Source organism: Odontesthes bonariensis, chromosome 15 (genome assembly GCF_027942865.1).
Source record: "Odontesthes bonariensis isolate fOdoBon6 chromosome 15, fOdoBon6.hap1, whole genome shotgun sequence".
Taxonomy (NCBI): Eukaryota; Metazoa; Chordata; class Actinopteri; order Atheriniformes; family Atherinopsidae; genus Odontesthes; species Odontesthes bonariensis.
Window position 1 is genome coordinate 13,333,875 of NC_134520.1, and position 18,443 is coordinate 13,352,317.

At 44.4% G+C, this 18,443-nt stretch overlaps 3 protein-coding genes across 3 annotated transcripts; 1 reads left to right on the forward strand and 2 right to left on the reverse strand.

The window, feature by feature from the left end:
* Positions 1-1,612: 1,612 nt before the first annotated feature.
* On the reverse strand, positions 1,613-4,358 carry coa7 (cytochrome c oxidase assembly factor 7). Its single transcript, XM_075485022.1, has 3 exons — positions 3,967-4,358; positions 3,713-3,853; positions 1,613-2,280 (listed from the first exon to the last, which is right to left on the reverse strand). Exons 1-3 carry the CDS (start codon positions 4,070-4,072, stop codon positions 1,835-1,837), a joined length of 693 nt encoding a protein of 230 aa, XP_075341137.1. The 5' UTR covers positions 4,073-4,358; the 3' UTR covers positions 1,613-1,834.
* A 21-nt stretch (positions 4,359-4,379) lies between these two features.
* Positions 4,380-13,005, forward strand: zyg11 (zyg-11 family member, cell cycle regulator). Its single transcript, XM_075485020.1, has 18 exons — positions 4,380-4,858; positions 4,986-5,151; positions 5,847-6,058; positions 6,173-6,490; positions 6,619-6,732; positions 6,821-6,937; positions 7,013-7,153; positions 7,335-7,511; positions 8,081-8,145; positions 8,329-8,428; positions 8,527-8,577; positions 8,681-8,842; positions 9,024-9,071; positions 9,163-9,360; positions 9,440-9,492; positions 10,365-10,462; positions 10,835-11,029; positions 11,123-13,005. The coding sequence occupies exons 1-17, from the start codon at positions 4,835-4,837 to the stop codon at positions 11,017-11,019; spliced, it is 2,229 nt and encodes a 742-aa protein (XP_075341135.1). The 5' UTR covers positions 4,380-4,834; the 3' UTR covers positions 11,020-11,029; positions 11,123-13,005.
* Positions 13,006-13,014: 9 nt separating this feature from the next.
* On the reverse strand, positions 13,015-18,156 carry echdc2 (enoyl CoA hydratase domain containing 2). Its single transcript, XM_075485021.1, has 11 exons — positions 17,839-18,156; positions 17,127-17,194; positions 16,934-17,021; positions 16,736-16,822; positions 16,567-16,659; positions 14,967-15,023; positions 14,797-14,859; positions 14,584-14,708; positions 13,758-13,808; positions 13,608-13,655; positions 13,015-13,406 (listed from the first exon to the last, which is right to left on the reverse strand). Exons 1-11 carry the CDS (start codon positions 18,074-18,076, stop codon positions 13,329-13,331), a joined length of 996 nt encoding a protein of 331 aa, XP_075341136.1. The 5' UTR covers positions 18,077-18,156; the 3' UTR covers positions 13,015-13,328.
* Between the last annotated feature and the right edge of the window lie 287 nt (positions 18,157-18,443).

Genomic DNA, 18,443 nt, shown 5'->3' on the forward strand with positions numbered 1-18,443 from the left:
TAGGATATAAATAAATAAATAAACTGCAAAGATGAACGGTGGCTGGTGTTTTTGTGGCATTATTAAGTCACATTTGTTGGACAGCACTGTCACACGTTGAGTGGCGTAGCAGGCCGCCAACAGGTGTGACGGGAATGATTGACATCTACCCATCATTCCCCTAAAAAGCCAGAAAAGTTAACAAGACAAACGCCGTAATGGCATCATAAAGAAGTTATATTAGTGGCGCGGAAAAACGGAGGAAGAAAAACGGCCCGAGGATAAAGGTAAGGCATGTGTTGGGTGATGTGGGCTGGATAGCTGGAGGTGGGACGTTTTTTGTGTTTATTTGTCCTGCTAGCTAGCCTCGGATAAATGTTATGTAGCTGGCTGGGATTTGTTCGTTATAAACTCATCGTTCAGTGTTTGCCTCATGAAAGTTTGCTTATATGAGTATGTCACACGTGAATGAACAATCTGTCCTGCCACGGGAATGACTGACTGCAGACCCGTTTATTCAGATTCTAGCAGGTGGAAGTTGTCTCTCAGGTATTTGACACGGTTTTAGCATGACTTAGGATTAATTTACTAAGTTTGGTGTGTTATTTATAGGCCTCTACTTAGAAGTGTTCTACTGTTTGTTTTTTAAGTGATATGCAAATATCAGGCATCATGTTGATTATTTTAGAATATTGTGGATATTTTTTCTTAGTTTTATTACTAGTACAATGTGTAAATAAATGCAGAAACTTCTTAAAAGTGACAACTTTGTAATTTAAAGGGACGTTGTACATTACTGTGTTTAATATTTTTAAAACACATTCCAAATCTGTTTAATTTATTAATTGTTGTTTTCTTTGTATTATATATTCTTATTAGTTTAACTTGCCTGAGTGGTTCAACTTAAGATGTTTAATTTGAACTGTAGCCTGTTTTGCTCATAAATTGTAATAGATCTTAGTGTTCCATCTAAAGGGTTAGGAATCTCTTCATTGTAATTTGACAAACTAGGGGCCCCCAAACAGCATCTTGCTTAGGGCCCCCACAAAACTAGAAACGGCCCTGATTGCATTCACAGTGGATATTCATTCATGATAGTTTTGAAGGCTGGTATAAAAAGGATGACTGGGTTGAAAATGACCCTATAACACAGTGGCCCTGATGTGCAACCAGCACAACCAAAGAAACAAAGCTTTCACAAATCTTCAAATAACACAGAAAACCTACATTTCAGAAACGCAGGCAATGCCATTTTCAAATGGAAAATGTTTTCGTTTCAACAAATCGAAACCCGTATTTCACAAAACTCAACATGTAAAAAGACATTCTTTTAAAATGTTTTCTCCATTGTGCTTCGTCGGTGTGCCTTCTTAATCTAGATTTTTTTGTTTTTCTTGTGAGAATTCAGTGATGTCTTAAATGTCTTACCGTTTTGCAAAATCTAGCCATCTTTTATGTTGCTGTGTATTCTGTTTGGTTGGTGTGCTTTGTAAAATGTTGTTTCTAGTTTTGTTCTTGCGTTTTCGTGCTCAGCACCACCTCACTTAAACCTCATGTGCTCGTGTTCAATCTATTCTTTACAAGCCAGGAATCACAGGAGCATAATGAAAAAGTAATAACAGTACATCATTTGAGATGTATTTATTGTGCTGACATTTACATTATTTGGATACAATATAAATGGACAATGCTATCACAGTCTTACCACCTACAAGCCCCATTTCACTTCAAAATCAACACATGATCACCAGCCTCCGAACTCGTGACAAGGTCGTTTGCTCAAGCAAACAATATGACTGAACATGACACGTGTAGGTGAATCAAAACCAGGGTTATTTCATCAAGTGAGTCAACATCACTCCCCAAATTTAAGCTGCCGCTCCTTTTCTTGACCGTGCAGCTGCCTTGCTCGATTCTTCAGCTCCTCTGCTTTCTTCTCATCCTTCTCTGTACCGTCCCCGAGTCTGTACATCCGACTCGCATTAGCGCAGCCCCACACGTGTCCCAGCTCACAAGCTTTGTTGGAATACTTCAGAGCTAGACTCATATCTGGTGCCAGCCCTTTAGAATTACCCTCAATGAACATGGCACTCAGGTTAAAGCAGGATGGAGCGAAGCCGGCGTCGCAGGCCTTATCATAGTACTGCCGAGCTGCCACGGGGTTGGGTCCCCCTTCAATAGCTCGCCCATCGTGGACCAACAGACCAACGTTATGGCAGGCGTCAACAGATTTCTTTCCACCAGCGTTGCAGGACCGCAGAAAGCAGGAGTAGGCTGTTTTCAGACACTCCTTGACTCCACCTGGCGGAAAGATTCGAGAGACTGACTAAAAACGTACACATATAAACATATACACGCATTCTATGACGTGGAAGGCAGTTACTACATAATACATTGTTGAGTAGTTGAAAATATGAAATTGTGTCACGTTGAATCTATACATGCATCATATTGTTTTAATTTCTAACCACTTCTTAAATGTAACCTTTAAACGTTTGAATGTCTGATGCTATTTCCCACTTTGTATGACACAAAATGTAAGGACACCACTAAATACCTAAGGCAAGGACAGACGGTTCATGTTTCTTAAAGGGATAGTTCGCCTCTTTTGACATGAAGCTGTATGACATCACATACTAGCAATATCGTTTATGAACATTGACTTACCCCCCGCTGCGTCCTGTGAGCCGAGTTCCGTCCTCGTTTTGGCGTTGACGAAAGTAGTCCGGCCAGTTGGCTGGGGTTTAAAAAATGAAGCGCTTTGCTTCTCAAAACAATATGCGTTCAAAAGACTAATACATTTACATACATTCCCTTGGCACTATTTTCTCTCCCTTCATATCACTGCGTGCTGTGTAGACCGAGCAGTCCCCTGCTTCCGAGCAGTAAACACCGTAACGGGCGCGGCTGTCAGCAGCACGCAGTGATACAAAGGGAGAGAAAATAGTGCCAAGCGATTGTGAGGTCTGACTTTTTCCTGGGGAACGATTTTGTGATGCAAATGTATTAGTATTTTGAACGCATATTGTTTTGAGAAGCAAAACGCTTTATTTTTTAAACCCCAGACAACTAGCCAGACTACTTTCGTCAACGCCAAAACGAGGCTGGAACTCGGCTCACAGGACGCAGTGGGCGGTAAGTCAATGTTAATAAACGATATTGCTAGTATGGGATGTCATACAGCTTCATGTTGTAAAGGAAAATTAATTCCTAAATGCATTGAATTGAGTGTTACTGTGTATAACCTGTAATAACCTCCTGCAAGACACCAACCTGTTTTTCTCTCTTCCTTTCAATGAGGGCATTGTGTGCTCGCTATATGATTAAACAACTTTAAGGAGGATGGTGGGAAAGATGGTACGGTATCAAGGTAGCCTTTGCTGCAGGAAGGGAGGGAAAATAGATAAAAACGCTTGAACATATCAAAGGAGCGATTACGTAATAATCTGTATTATAACTGAATTGTTTTTGCCCAAGTGGTCAGAGCAACTCTGTACTGTGTTGTTCTCTCTTGCAAGATATTATTAAAAGCATCTTATCTCCTCAGAAAATAACTGACTCTGTGCCTTACTAAAATTTCCACCACAATGTCAAAAGAGGTGAACTATCCCTTTAATGTATAATTGAAAGGTTGAACAGTGGAAAGTACAGTAGTTTCCTCTGAAATATAGTGGATATGGGAGAAAGCCGAAACCAGAATAGATGAGTGTCAGCAGAGTGTCAGTTTCTCTACCTTTCCCTGTGACATGGTAAGCTCCCAGTTTATAGCAGCTCTCTCCGTGACCATTCGTCTCACAGTTGTGTTTGAGCACTTGTGCTGCAGAATCATAGTTTTTCTTTAACCCTTCCAAGTAGTCTGCGAGCCTCTGACACCCTAAGGAAAAAACAAAAACAAACTAAACACATCAGAAAGCTTGGCATAACTACATAAATAACAGGGGTCTGTGTTTCAGCACCACAGATCTGTGAACAGCGCAGGGGTTTTACCTTCGGGATCCTTCTCCTTGTAGCACTGGAAGCTGTACTCCACCCCCAAGTTGTCCAAAAACTGCTTGACTTCATTCTCATCCTCAAAGTTTATAAGTCCAGCCATATTGCAACTTTTGTTCGTCCGCACAAGGATTGCATGTGTTGAATGCTCAGCTCCTTACATCCGCTGCTGCTTGACCTTGGTAAACGAGGAATTATTTGAAAGTTACAAAAGCTGTTTCTTGATCAAAAACTCAATTTGGTTGCCGTTGGACGTAGATGCGTTATGAAATAGTTCTATAGTCACTCAAACGCCTGTTTCCCCTTGTATAACAGAGGAGCACGAGCACACTTGCCCGCCGGTGACTTCCTTCTGATTTCATAACCCTCCTGTGCAGGCTTCCGTAGTCCAGCCCCCCCTCGTAATGTACTTCCTGTGCTGTGACCTTTGTTTACTGTCTGTCTTTTCGGTCCAGTCAGAAATAGCCCTTACTGCTCGCCGTGAATACTACGCCCGCAAGTGCTTCCTCCGTTCACAGTTTCAATCGCGACAGAAATTGGTCGACATGAATTCCGCCACAGCCGACTGTTTTCTACATTTTTGCACCGGGAGCGATTTTCCAGCACAGAGGCGACAACAAGTGAGCTAGCTGGATGGTCGAGCCGTCGCTGTCATTAGTTAGTGCTTAGCGCGCTTCGTCTTTTGCTCCTGGCTACTGTCACACTGGTTAGCCCAAGCTCAGTCCAGGCAGGTAAACACTGCACATTTAAACGTTTTGGGGAAAGAGCCTCCGACAACAAGCAAGCAAAACCTCAGCCATTCGCCCTCATACAGACACCGGTCTCGGTCGCATAAGCTAAAACGACTATATAAATTTTTTAAACCATGGCCTGTAGTTTCCTAAACACGGTAAGTTTCGGTTTTGGCCTCAAGTGAACACACGTCACGAACTCATTATGTTCACACTTCAAAATAACACCCTGACTGATTGCACGGAGTCCACCTACCTGAGCCAACATCCTCTTTTCGTTTTCAGGACGATGCCTCTCCTGCGGCTCTGACAGACCTGTGTCTCACCTATGTCAGCCAAAATCTGGAGTGTTTCTGCGTGAAGCGCCCCGATGGCTCTTTGTGCTTCAGGGAGGCTGTACCTTTCCCACAGGAGCTAGCAGACCAGCTGCTGGCCAAGATGGCCACTGAGGGTAAATCTCGTCAGTCAAGATTTGGTGACTTGTAAACAGAAGAGTAAAGAGCTCACAGATCATCTCCGTGCTGGCGAAAAACAAAGCCAAAAATTAGTATGCATTAGGTTACCTATGGGTCTAGTTTGTCTAAACTCTCGTAATGCATTCAAATGAACCCGAATCTCAACTCTGATGCATTCGTGTGAATCTATGCACTTATGAGAAGCTCGTGGGCTTCCTGTGATGCTTTCAAATAATTTTCCTCCTACATATGATTTTTTTCTTGCTTTGCTGTGTTGAGACACTCATCAGCTGTTATTTGTGTGTCTTGTTTAGAGAGAGTTACATCCTCCAGTTTGCATATTGCAACTTTCATCCTTCCGTTCTTAATTTAAAATCTCAGGGTCCCAACATCTGAGTATTCAAAGTATGAAACTAAATCAGGAGTAACAAGCACGGGTTAAATACTGAGGAAAAGCGAAGCATGCTGTGCTTCTCTTCAGAGCGTATGTCTTGTCTATGCCTCCTTGTAGTTCCATAACTAAAATAAGGAAATGTTTGCATCCTGGAGTCACTGTAATTTTATAGTATGTTGTCAGACAAACCAAAGCTCTGCCCCAGCCTAACAGAAACATCCTTATGAAATGCTCAATCCTCTTCAGTGCTCTGTCGGTCCCAAAGATGAACCTTGACACAAGTTTATTCCACCGCAGGTCTGTTGAACGACAGCACAGCGGGTGTGTTTAGGAACTGTGAATACTTGCGGCTGAGACGAGCCTGCATCCGGACAGCACGGATCTCTGCGGAGGCCTTTCAGAGAGCCTTGTGCCCTCACAGACTGCTGGAGCTGGATGCTGCCAGGGTCAACGCAGACCTAACCATTCCTGACATTCTGCAGGGTCTGGCAACCAATAAATACTGTCAGGTATAGTAAGAGCTTCTCAGGTTGTGTGACTGAACCACCAATCTTCCCCTGCCGTGTTAATATAATCAAATCCTTTTTTTTGTTTTGTTTTGTTTTTCCTCAAACATCCTGCAGGAATCCCTCCAGCGGCTCGTCTTGACCGGTCTCACCATGTCCTCTCTGGAGGAACCAATCCGGTATCAGTTCAGCTCACTCCAGGGCCTGCGCTCCCTTTCTTTAGCCAACGTGGACTTTTATGATTCTGGGCTTGTTGACGTGTGCTCCCTGCCTCGGCTGGAGAGTCTCGATCTCTCCAACACCTCAGTTACCAACCTGAGCCCGCTGCTGGGCCTGAGTGAGCGGCTGCGTTCGCTGACACTCCACCAGCTGAAGAGGCTGGAGATGAGCACTGTTCAGCTGCTGGGAGTCTTTGGTCAGTTGGATGTATTGCAGGTCAGTGGAAAGGTTCAGTTTAGTTTAATATTGTCTGCTGATGAACATGCTTTTGTTTATTTATTGCCTCTGAAAGCATATTGTCTGACAACCCACGCTTATTTGTCCTTGAAACCCCGTCAACGCAGCACCTGGACATTAGTGACGATAAGCAGTTTACCTCTGACATTGCTCGTCAAGTGCTCCGACAGCCAGCCATCCTGCTCAACCTTGTTTCCCTTGACGTCTCGGGGAGGAAGCAGGTGTGTCTCAGAGACTGTCCCAGTTTCTCAGTTGCATTGCAGCTAAAATGTGAAGCACAGGTTCTAGCATCAAGTTACTGGTCTGCAGGTGACGGATGCAGCTGTGAGGGCGTTTGTTGCGAGGAGACCGGGGATGACCTTTATGGGGCTTCTGGCCACCGATGCTGGTTTCTCTGACTTCCTCTCAGGAGAAGGAAATCTGAAGGTAGGAATTGACACACTCGGATCCAAAAATGCTCAGAAAATCAAGTCTTCTAAACTGTCCTTTGTGTGTGGGCAGGTGACAGGCGAAGCTAACGAGACTCAGGTCTGCGAGGCATTGCGGCGGTACAGTGAGAGGGAGGGTTTTGTGAGAGAAGCTCTGTTTCATCTGTTCAGCCTCACCCATGTCATGGAGAAGCCAAGGCCTGATATCCTAAAGGTAAACCTGCTTTTCCTCCTTCCATAAGGGCACTTTTTTTTTTTTTTTATGTGTATTTCTTTTCATAATATTTAAGAAAACAATAGTTTGTTTTTTTTCACTTGGCACTGTGTTGATCGGCTATACCTCCACTCTGATCTCTTACAAGTTTTCCATCGTGTCTAAATTACATCGTTTCTAGCTGGTAGTTTTGGGTATGAAGAACCACCCGGCCACTCTAAATGTCCAGCTGGCAGCGAGTGCCTGCGTCTTCAACCTGACGAAACAGGACCTGGCAGCAGGAATGCCAGTCCGACTGTTGAGCACCGTCACTCAGCTTCTGCTGGAGGCCATGAGGACTTTCCCCAATCACCAGCAGGTACCTGCCCATTTTATTTTTATCTTTCTTGTCATAATAAAAGAGTTGACTAACACACAGATGCACACACAGTTGCTCCCATCAACAGTGACTTTTCTTTATTTTTTTTCCTTTGGGGTACAGACAAAGTGACTCCGTTTTTGCTTTTCCAGTGAAAATATCTCTTAATTAAAAGTGCATGAATTTATTGTAGATGAATAATTCAGTAAAGATTTATTATGAATGTTATGTTAATGAATGTTAATGTTAAGTACAAAATAGAATACTGCAGTGAGGTTCAAAATGCACCAAAGGAAAAGTAGGCTAAACCACACAAAAATGCATGAAAAGGTAGTGATGATGAAGTTAAACCTGTTCTTCTTCCTGTTTTTCAAAATGTTACCTTAGGATTTATTTTCATTATACATGTAGCCAGTTGCAAAACCCATTGTGTGCGCGCTGTTCACTGGGCCTCTGTTGCTAACAGAGCTGACAGTAAAGCTGCATTGGCAGACTGTCATGTGAGGACCTTCTGACTTGTGTTTTTCATGCTCTGCAACACTGGCTGATTAAGCTTTCTCCTTCCACAGCTGCAGAAGAACTGCCTGCTGTCTCTGTGCAGCGATCGCATTTTGCAAGAGGTTCCTTTCAACAGGTGAGCAACACGGATTTTGTCATGTGAACACTCCAGCCCGACTGCTATGCATTCTGTTCTCATTATGTCTGAAAACTTGCTTCAGCACGACGTTAAATAAGTCCCATGCTATAAATCTAACATCTTCGGTCAAAGGGGAAATCTGAAAAGCAAAATGGTTTGCCTTGTTTTCTTGTTGGCAAGGTTTGAAGCTGCTAAACTGGTGATGCAGTGGCTCTGCAACCACGAAGACCAAAACATGCAGAGAATGGCTGTCGCTATTATTTCCATACTGGCTGCTAAGGTATATTTAGTGTTTTGTTAATGTCGGATTTTCAGTTTTCCAGTTTTCTAAATGTATCTTCTGGATAATTCCTAAGCGCCGACGTTTGCTCTTTGCAGTTGTCCACAGAGCAGACCGCCCAGCTAGGAGCAGAGCTGTTCATAGTGAAGGTATGTTTCTCATCGTTGCTTAAGTCACTGATTTCTCTGTTTCCTTACTAATTTACCAAAACGGCCAAATTTTCATCACAAACACACTCTCTGTTGCCCGCAGCAACTGCTGCACATCGTGCGCCAGAAGGCAACTCAGGGCTCGGTGGACGCAACCCTCAAATTTACACTGAGCGCACTCTGGAACCTCACTGATGAATCGCCTACCACCTGCCGCCATTTCATCGAGAACCAGGGGCTGGATCTGTTCATCAAAGTTCTGGAGGTACGCAGAAATATCCACATGAGCTTAAAATGAACATTCAGGGCCACATCCAGTGTCTGCAGCAGATTTCTGTTAATCATCGCAGTTAATCATGTGTTTTTCACCATTCGCACATATGCATATTCCTGTAGGTCTTGGTGACTCACTGTCGTTTTATATTCGTTCCGCCCCCTCTCTGCAGTGCTTCCCCAATGAATCTTCTATTCAGCAGAAGGTTCTCGGCCTTCTGGTGAGTTTACTGCTCTTTTCTCAGCCTTAAAGTTGACTGGATTGATACATTTAAGGCATCACGGTGGCCTCTCTTCCTTTTTGCCATGTAGAACAACATAGCAGAGGTTGGAGAGCTGCATGGCGAGCTGATGGTTCAGGGCTTTCTGGACCACATCAGCACTCTGCTGCACAGCCTGGAGGTGGAGGTCAGCTACTTTGCTGCAGGCATCCTCGCCCATCTAACATCACGTGGAGAGGAGGCCTGGACTCTCAGCCCCAGCCTTCGGTCCTCACTGCTCGAGCAGCTGGTAGGACTGAGTAGAACTGCTTAAGAGTCAGTTATGTGAAAAGTTGTTTTGAGTGTAATTCCTTTGTGTGTCTCTCTAGCATGCTGTCATTATGAAGTGGCCTCCACCAGAGTGTGAAATGGTGGCCTACAGGTGAGATGCCCTTTTTAAAAGGAAATCTACTTTGTGCAGAAAAATGTCTCACGTGACTTGTCGAGCAACATCGCAATCTATCATTTTTATAGAGTTTTTATTGCCAAGGCTTAAAAAAGCAGCTGAAGCGGAGCTGCTTTTTGAACATATTCGTTTTGCTACTTCATGAAGGATTATTTTGCTGATTGTTTTTGCATTATTTGATTGCTTATTTCTTTTTTTTAAACTATAAAACAATGAGACGCGCTCGATCGTGATATGATGATGGAAACATTGGCTGTTTTTACATCATTACAAAGAGACAAAATAGCTTCCGGTTAGTTTTCTTTCAAGCTAATCTATGTATTAAAACTTGGGGTAGCTTAATCAGTCACAGAACTGTGTATTTATTAGCTCTTCGTTTTTAGTCTGTGCAATGACCCCATTTCTGAAAGAAACAATGTCTGAAGCAGTGAAGTAATATGTATATTTTCCCATCTGAGAGGCAGCAGAATTGAGTTTGAGTCCACTTAGACCTGAGATGCCCTCGCAACATGGGAATTGGTACACAGGTTTGAATGGGTTAAAAGAATTCCATCACTCACAACCTGTGGCAAGAATGAAGGAAAGACTAATTGTTTATATGAACCGTCTGTTTATTCAGGGCCTAAAAGATCAGTCAGAATTGGGTGGGAGTAGTTAGTAGTAGTTTGACATTGAAGAGTGTCCAAACTTTGTTTTCTATAGTTTTCAGAGGACATGCGTAGCCTTAACCTTGCATTTGTGTCAAAAGTGCCAAAATGAAACATGACCGTTACTCAGCTTCAAAGATATTGTACACAGATGTAAATATTCAGAATTTGAATAAATACTGTCTTTGTCTCCCTCTTCAGGTCTTTTAACCCCTTCTTCCCTCTACTGGAGTGTTTTCACACGCCCGGCGTCCAGCTGTGGGCTGCCTGGGCCATGCAACATGTGTGCAGCAAGAATGGTGAGACAAAGTGTATCAAACTCTGCTTTAACACAGTATGTTAGTTGCCACGTGAACAGGTGCTTGTGTGTCTGATAGAATTGCAGGAAATAATCTCCACTGCACATCAAAATGTCCGACACCGTCGTATGCGTATATTTCAGCACCAGTTTGCGCGAACATTTCTCCGCATATCAGTGTCAAGGAATATCTCTGCTCTGATGATGAGCTCGCTCACCTTTTAGGCTGATTCACTGCCAGAGAAATATTTTCATGGGTGCTCATACAAAAGGTGTTGGATTACCAAAGGACACTCAAAAGAAGTTGAAAACAGTTGATCAGTTTGACCAGCGCCTTGCTCACCGGCCCACACTGCTCTTCACGTGTCTGCAGCCTCTCGCTACTGCAGCATGTTGTTGGAGGAGGGCGGCCTGCAGCAGCTGGAGCACGTTCATACACACCCGCAGACCCACGGAGACGTCAAACTGCTGGCTGAAAGCATCCTGGAGAGCCTGCAGCGCCACAGAGCTCGCACGGGCCAGCCCGCGCTCACAGGCCGCCGCCCGCCGCCACAGTAACCCAGCAGAGGTAAAGGCGCACACCGAGCCATCAACGTTTGACTCGTGCTACAATAGTTGAAGAGTTTTCATCCTTTAACATGATCTTTTTTTTTTTTTTCAGAATGGTGCTTCCTGATCAAGAAGAGGACAAGATCCGGGTCTTACAACAGTGATGGTGTGTGTGTGTGTGTGTGTGTGTGTGTGTGTGTGTGCGTGTGCGTGTGCATATCTTGCACACGAATGCTGACAGATCCCTAAAAAGCAGACGAGAGTAAAGGACAGAGACGTTGCAATTCTTTGCACACACTAAACTTATTTATTTCCTTGGTGTTTGTTTCCAAACAAAATATTTCTTTGTGTGCAAATTCTACGATTAAAAAATTATGATAAGCTGTCAGTCAGTTCAGCTGAATTTGGAGATCGTGTTTGTGCTTGCGCTTGTTAGACAAACTTAGGCATCAAGACTTTTTTTTTTTTTTTTTGTACCAAAAACACGGCAGCGCATAATTGTGAATCTCAGTTTGGGACTTAACTCCCAACACCTGAGCTGAGGGTCACTTCCCTGCAGTCCTTAGAACGCTGCGTAGTGCTCTGGTTGTCTGAATTGGTTGATTTAATCTTTAAATGTATGCATGACCCTGCTGTGAGCTCAAGCATGCTGGCCTGAGTGCTTGTTCTGTTCATATTACAAATGGCTGCGTGTTTGTTTATAGCAGCGCTCCATTCACTGAAATCCTCACCTCTGGGTCTGCAATACTACAGTCGCTCCCCTCTTCATTTAGTCTATCAGCCAATGCCTCCGAAATGAACTGACGGAGGACCTGCCAGGGGTGTGTATTCAGTAAGTTTAAATGTTCCAAATATTCCAGGTGAAAACTCAGATTAGAGGGAAGTTTGAGAGTCTCCAGTGTTCTGCTGTCTTCTGAACATTTGCAGCTCTGAACTAGTCGTATCGGTTGCTGAAACCAGCAGCTTCGAAAGCAGAGTTTACAGGACAGGCTGAGTACCACGGCCCACTGTGTCTGGGTTAGTGCAAATGAACTCCTCCGGACGCCAACAGTGATAATCATGTGAGCAGCAGACTCATGATGGATGTAATGTATAGAGGCGCATCGGTTTTCTCTTTTGAGAAGTTTGTGTATATATTATGTTTGCGCTGGCCCTCTGTGTGTCAGTCTTAAAGACCGAGACAGCCCTTCGGTGTGAGCATGTGTGTATGTACGTCAGTACAAGTATCTGCATTTCCAAGAGTGTATGTAATTTGTACATAATAGGCGGTGGGGAAGAAATAGTTATTAAGAAACTGTTGAATTGGTTGCATGGAAAATATACTATAGTACGTCTTATTTCTTTTTGTTTAGAGAGATATGTTTAAGAGAAAATTACTGGTCGCGTGATATTGGCATGTTTACATGTACCTCTGCTGTCCAGAGAAGCCACCACCCCGACACCCACATTTTCCTCGTTCAGCTCTTTATTAACGCCCCTGTCACCATTTTCTATGCCAGCAATACCAACTTCTTTTCTTTTTTTGTACAAAATATTGTCTAACCCCTGATGGGACTGTGATAACGGAGGCAACTTAGATCAGGGTGACAGGGCTTGTAATAATGGCTAGATGTATGTGAATGGAAATAAATATATTGGGCTACAAAATGGTACTCGAAACTGCTGACCGCAAAACGTACCTGCATCACCTCATCTGCTCAGTGACTCATGGCCTTATTATTTTCTTAAATCCGTTGCCGTTTATGCATGTGCAAGCAGGGGAGCGAATAGGCGCGCACGACGTTGCTCCTGATTAATTGGATTGTTATTTGGGCGACTGAACGTCACCCCGAATAGAGGCCAGTTTTATTTTTTTTAAAAATTTAATTCAAACAGAAAAGGCACAAAAAGCCAAGATATACTGTATGTCTGCTGAGACTGTGCCATGTTGCTGCTCAGTCGTGTTTTCAAGTTTGGAAATAAAGAATGTACATTGCCATAAACTGGGGATAACAACCGGGACTGTTGCCTTTTCTTTCTTTTTTTATTCAATCGTTTCCAAAGATCATCGCCTGCAAAGTCAAGACTGTGAAAAAATATCAACACCTTTGCTGTCCTAACACATTGCCACCTTGTATCTAATGAAAATCAGCTCAGTCAGCCTCATCCTGATTGATTGTCACAAAAGCAAACAGCCACCACCGTGCACTCAACCTCACCCTAACTAATGTACTGACACCGGGGAGCACAGAGAACATCAATAGCTGGGAACTGTTGATCTGGCACGGGCTTGTTGAGAGCAGAGTGCATGCATGAGCACACGCCGGAGTGACACGTCTTTATTCTCCCGTGTATTGCGGAGGTCTCTTCTCGATGAAGGCTGCCATACCTTCCTGTCGGTCCCGCGTGGGGATGACCTGAAAAAAGAACGGAGGGCAAGCGGTGGGCAGGTGATGATCTAACTACAGCCGCTGTGAGCATCAGATCTGTGCCCGACTGAAGTGAACAGCCTACTGATAACACACCGGGTTGTCTTTGAATTTGGGCTAAAGGAAAATTCCTGACCCAGAAAGTGACAAAAGAGTGTTTTGGAAACATCACAGCTCTGAGAGACTTACCCGAGCATAGCACATCCTCTCTATGGCCATTGCTGAACTAATGTCAACCTGGAAGAGAAACATTTCAGTCACTCCTTTTATCGCTGCGAAGAGATTGTGTCAAAAAAAGAAAAAAACAAAATCATTGAAGATACGCGATTCACTGCATACCTCAATGCCTCTATTCATTGCCTCTTTTGCCATCCGCACAGCAATAGGAGCCTGAGCAACAGAAGTGAAAGGAGTGTTAGACGTTGATTATACACCGGCTTTTACATCCATCACCATGAAGCTCCTGCTTTTCATAGTCGAGGACAGGATCTTTGGGAGGGTCTATGTTTTGGTGCCTCGGGACCCTGACCCCAAGTTAGGGGGTTGATCTTGTTGATGAGTGATATGGGAGTTGTTCAATAAGATAAATGCCCTGAGGTAGTTTGAGAACTTTCCGGAGAAACCTAAGAAGAACCGTAATATGCAGTTGAAGAGTGGGATGTCTGAAAGATCCCGATAAGCCTGCTGCCAGCACAAACCATCACTGGATAAGTGCAAGAAAATGGCACAGCATCAAGGTCAACAAGCTCAGGGCAGCTATCGTTTCCTCTATTCTATCCCACTTTCATTCATTACGAGTGGCCATCAGGCACTCAATCCACACCAGTTCAAGCATGTTTTTTTTTGTGATTGTGTGTGTGTATGTAGTGCTATTTGTGGTCCATGTGACTGCCACTCTGGCCCCGCTGACTGCAAGCGTCTGAACTGGAGTGAAAGATATCTGGGATGACAGAGGCCTGGAGAGAGGGGAGGGCAAAGCCAGGGAAGGTGGGCAGAAAACACCAGGATGGGAGGAAGGCAAGATGCAACGAGGAAGACAAGAAGCAGAAGAGATGAGCTGTTCAGAGGACAGGGAGGAGGCCACCTGCCTGCCTGAAGGACGAGCCAGAACACACCTGTATCTGAGCTGTGGCAGAATGAGGAAACTGAGTGTTTGCATGCTGACCTGGGGCAGTATCTCTCTGGCCAGGTTAAGCGCTTCTCTGTAGGCAGCGTCTCCTGCCTGGTTCTCTTCTACAGCTCTGTTTACGAGGCCCATCTCCAGAGCCGTCTGCCCTCCCACCCGCCTGCCTGATGAAAGACAGAGAGACTGAGTGAGACACTGAGCCGGCTTGTATTCTGTGCCTGTTGCCGCATGTCGGTGTGTCTGTATCACCACCTGTAAATATGAGCTCCTTGGCCACGGTGATGCCAACCATCCGCGGCAGCCGCTGACTGCCCCCTGCAGGACGAACCACTTCAAGGTGAACCTTCACAGCTGCTTGGTCTTTACACTAAGAGAATCGGTGCGATGGTGGGGTCATATTTGTGCCCTCTGTTTTGTCTTACCCGCCCCTGGGAGCAGCCCTCGCGTCGTCTCAATCAGACCCATCTGTGCGGAGTATGCTGAAACACAAACACACGGAGGACAGTTGAAGGTCTGTGCTGCTGAGTGCCATTAAGCTGGGGAAGGTCCAAAGTCTGACTGATGCCTCTGTCACGGCAACAGACACAAACACCTGCTCGCCTAGCTCATCCATGCTCGACCAATCACCAAGCTGCCACACCTAATATAACCAATCCCATGTTGAAAAATCGAAATGAACAGCTGGGTAGATGGCTTTCATTAGCCCCCAGCCCCTTTTAACAGATCATTAATGCCACAGATGCATAATAGACGTGGTGAAAGTAATAGCATGTCAGAAGGAGGAAAAGACTGGTTTACATTGTGCAACTCTTCAGAGGATTTACTTATTTTTGTGTGTGCGTGTAATGAAAAACATGAACAGGCAATGTTCAATTTTCCTACGGCAATGGTTTGCTCTCGTTGAACCCAGAGGACACAATTTCATAGCTCCAAGTGGGAGAGTTCAAATGGAACGTCGGAGAAGGAACCTCAACAACGTCGTCCTCAAAACCAAAAATGGAAGCGCTGTGTATAAAAAGTGCATCGAGCCACAGGACAAAGCTCTACATTAGAACTCTGGGACGCATTAAAACGGTCACACACAGTGATGTCCGACCTCTGTGAACATATTGGTACATTATTAATTGGAGCAAAAATACAGCATTGTGTGTTGTTGTCAACTGGTCAAACAAAGTGTCACTCAGAGCTCTGAATTCCAACTTCTAAAGTTACGTGAACACAGCATAACTTTTAAGATTGTTTTCAGTTATCTCATTCCACACAGACTATCCGCTGTGCATGCTTCACAGATTCTAACATACCCTAACCCTAACCCTAACCCTGCACAAACTTTGACGAGGTACTTTCATTTTTTGTTTTTTTTTCCACTCTAAACAAAAATTTAAATGAAGGCAGTAATGTTGCACCAAATTTTTTTTTCATCTTTAGCTTTTTGCGCCATTCGGAGGTCAGTTTGACTTATAGTCAAAGTATGTTGCCCAAACTTTTACACAAATAAAAAAAATGAATGAATGCCTCAATAGCATTTGAAATTGGTTAAGGTGCCTCTAAGGTATTTAAGCCGACTCACACTGACCCAACATCACTGATCACATGTCAGCGAAGGCCAATCAGGCCTCTCAGATTCTTTCATCTGAAAAGTTTTAAAGGTCCTCCAAATTTCACATTGCAAAAGTAGAAAAAATAAACAGAATTTATGTACGACAGACAGATTTTCTTCTTCTTCTTTCTGACTTATTAATGATCCCTTTGAATATTTCTTGTGACTCCTTGAAGTTCCCTAACACCCAGGAAGAGGACCCCAGCTCTAATTATCAGTGAGTTGAGAGTTGTCTGCCCAGATAAATGACCCTAAGTGGACCCTAAGCGCTGCTTTCACCACCGTCCTATATAGACTCGGCCACTGATCTGATATGACTGGATCGGTGACAGCTGCAAAGAGAGCGTGACATGGCCTTTCCAACTGAATGAATTTCACCTGAGGGAAGATGGGCGAGGCTATTGACGGGTGATGTCACTCACCGGCAGTGCGGAGGTCACAGGCCAAGGCCAGCTCCAGTCCGCCTCCCAGGGCAACACCGTCCATCGCTGCTATGGTCGGCGTGGGCAAGGACGCTGGCAAAGCGTAAATACAAAGTGAGGAAAGTTCACAGCTGCATGTGCACATTTCAGCATCTGTAAATATGTCTACCTATTTGGGTCATGAGGGAGCGCAGGCTGTGAACAAACAGATCAGACTCGGTGTTGTTCATCAGCGCTCTCTCTTTCAGGTCAGCACCTATGCAGGCATCAGAACGAACACACACACACACACACACACACACTATTACCACGTGCAGGTTGGTTACAGGTTCCCCGATGTGTTTATGGCATGTGGGAGACCACTCACCAGCACAGAAGACCCCTGGTACTAAACTCCTGAAGATGACCGCCCTCACTGCTGAGTCACAGGACAGAGTGGACACCACCTCCCTCATCTGCTCACACACACACACACACACACGCATACAGGGGGACTCGAGGTCTCAGTCAGTGTGCGCATGCTGTGTGTAAGTGCGTGAAAGCTGTAGAGTTCTGCTCACCTGTGAGACAAACGCGTGGCCCAGAGCGTTTCTTGCTCTATGTCGGCACATTAACACTTCCACTATCCCTGATACAGAGGAAGCAAGAAGAAATGTTTTGTTTTTTTCCATCATCCGCTATTATTTTCTCATGACATGATGAAACAGTTAAGACAGATTTAAATATATTCGTATCATTTTTAAAAAACTTTGAAAATCCCCGGCTTTTCAACTGGCAGCACTGAAAATGAAACTCGTGTGTTGGATTTGGTTGGTATGGCTTCTATACATTTTTTTTTACTGATAAAACTGTGGTATTATGTGGTCGGCCTCATGGAAGATTAGATCTTTTAACTTAATGGGACAACACAACTTTCAAAACACAGTTTCTGTGTAGAAAAAAAGCCCCGGGGAAAGTGTATATTTGAGTTGTTGTGACTCATTGTGTTGGTAGTAATAAAAAGAACAACAACTTTGAATTCACTCTCACTTTGATCCAGGTACGGATCCCCCCCAAAAAAGAGGCCAATTTGTACATTCTAATGCTGTATGCTTTCCCCAAAGAATTAAACACGGCAGCCTTTTCTAATAATTATCCCGAAATAGGTCTGCCATCGCCGGTGGGAATACAGCCTGTTCTCCATGAGCAAGTAGGAAAATACAAAGTTTTATAGGCAGGCTTTAATAGTATAGTTAGAACAACAAGGATGAGTTACAATTAATTTGTCCCTACCCTCGTCCTCCCCCTGTAACCGCTTAAAGTGCACCTCTGCGGGACCGGCCGCCTGTGTGTGCTGCCTGCGGCCGTCAGCGCGGCTGTACCCCGTCAGAGGGTGGTGGCCCCGGGCCAGCACTGGAACTCCGGACCCGTTGACAGAGTGGGCGGCTCGGTGTGTTGCGCGCACACTCACAGCTTGACACCGCCACCACGAGCACCTCGGCACTACCAGTCTGCAAAGAAGAGTTGTCATCCTTGCCTTTACTTTCGTGTTTGGACTCCGGAGGCAGGACGATGGCCAAAAAAAAAAGTCTAAGTACGACAGCAGGAAGTTTGGTACAGGTTTCTTCCTGTAAGAGGAGGGACTTGGCATCTCCTGGACCTGTCTGTCAAACAGTGACTAACAAAGTGGGAAAGTCCCTCAAACAGGTTAGAACTCACCTGGGTTAATAAGTGATAATGGTATATATATATATATATATTTTTTTTTATTGTATTATTATTATTATTTAGGCCAAAAACATGGAAGTTTGGTTGGTTTGGTTCTTGGTATTTTTGATGAAGTTTAACAGTGGTTCCAGGAGACACAGTCACCACTTCTCCCAAGACTCCAATTGAAA

Coding starts and splice junctions, on each gene's coding strand:
- echdc2 (XM_075485021.1), bottom strand. CDS start 18,076: ATGACAACTCTTCTTTGCAGACTGGTAGTGCCGAGGTGCTCGTGGTGG. Junction 17,022..17,126: donor GCCACGCGTTTGTCTCACAG/GTGAGCAGAACT, acceptor GTGTGTGAGCAG/ATGAGGGAGGTGGTGTCCAC. Junction 14,709..14,796: donor CAAGGAGCTCATATTTACAG/GTGGTGATACAG, acceptor GTCTTTCATCAG/GCAGGCGGGTGGGAGGGCAG.
- zyg11 (XM_075485020.1), top strand. CDS start 4,835: ATGGCCTGTAGTTTCCTAAACACG. Junction 8,429..8,526: donor TTTCCATACTGGCTGCTAAG/GTATATTTAGTG, acceptor TGCTCTTTGCAG/TTGTCCACAGAGCAGACCGC. Junction 9,493..10,364: donor TGTGAAATGGTGGCCTACAG/GTGAGATGCCCT, acceptor CTCCCTCTTCAG/GTCTTTTAACCCCTTCTTCC.
- coa7 (XM_075485022.1), bottom strand. CDS start 4,072: ATGGCTGGACTTATAAACTTTGAGGATGAGAATGAAGTCAAGCAGTTT. Junction 3,854..3,966: donor CAAGGAGAAGGATCCCGAAG/GTAAAACCCCTG, acceptor TTTTTTCCTTAG/GGTGTCAGAGGCTCGCAGAC. Junction 2,281..3,712: donor TTACCATGTCACAGGGAAAG/GTAGAGAAACTG, acceptor TCTTTCCGCCAG/GTGGAGTCAAGGAGTGTCTG.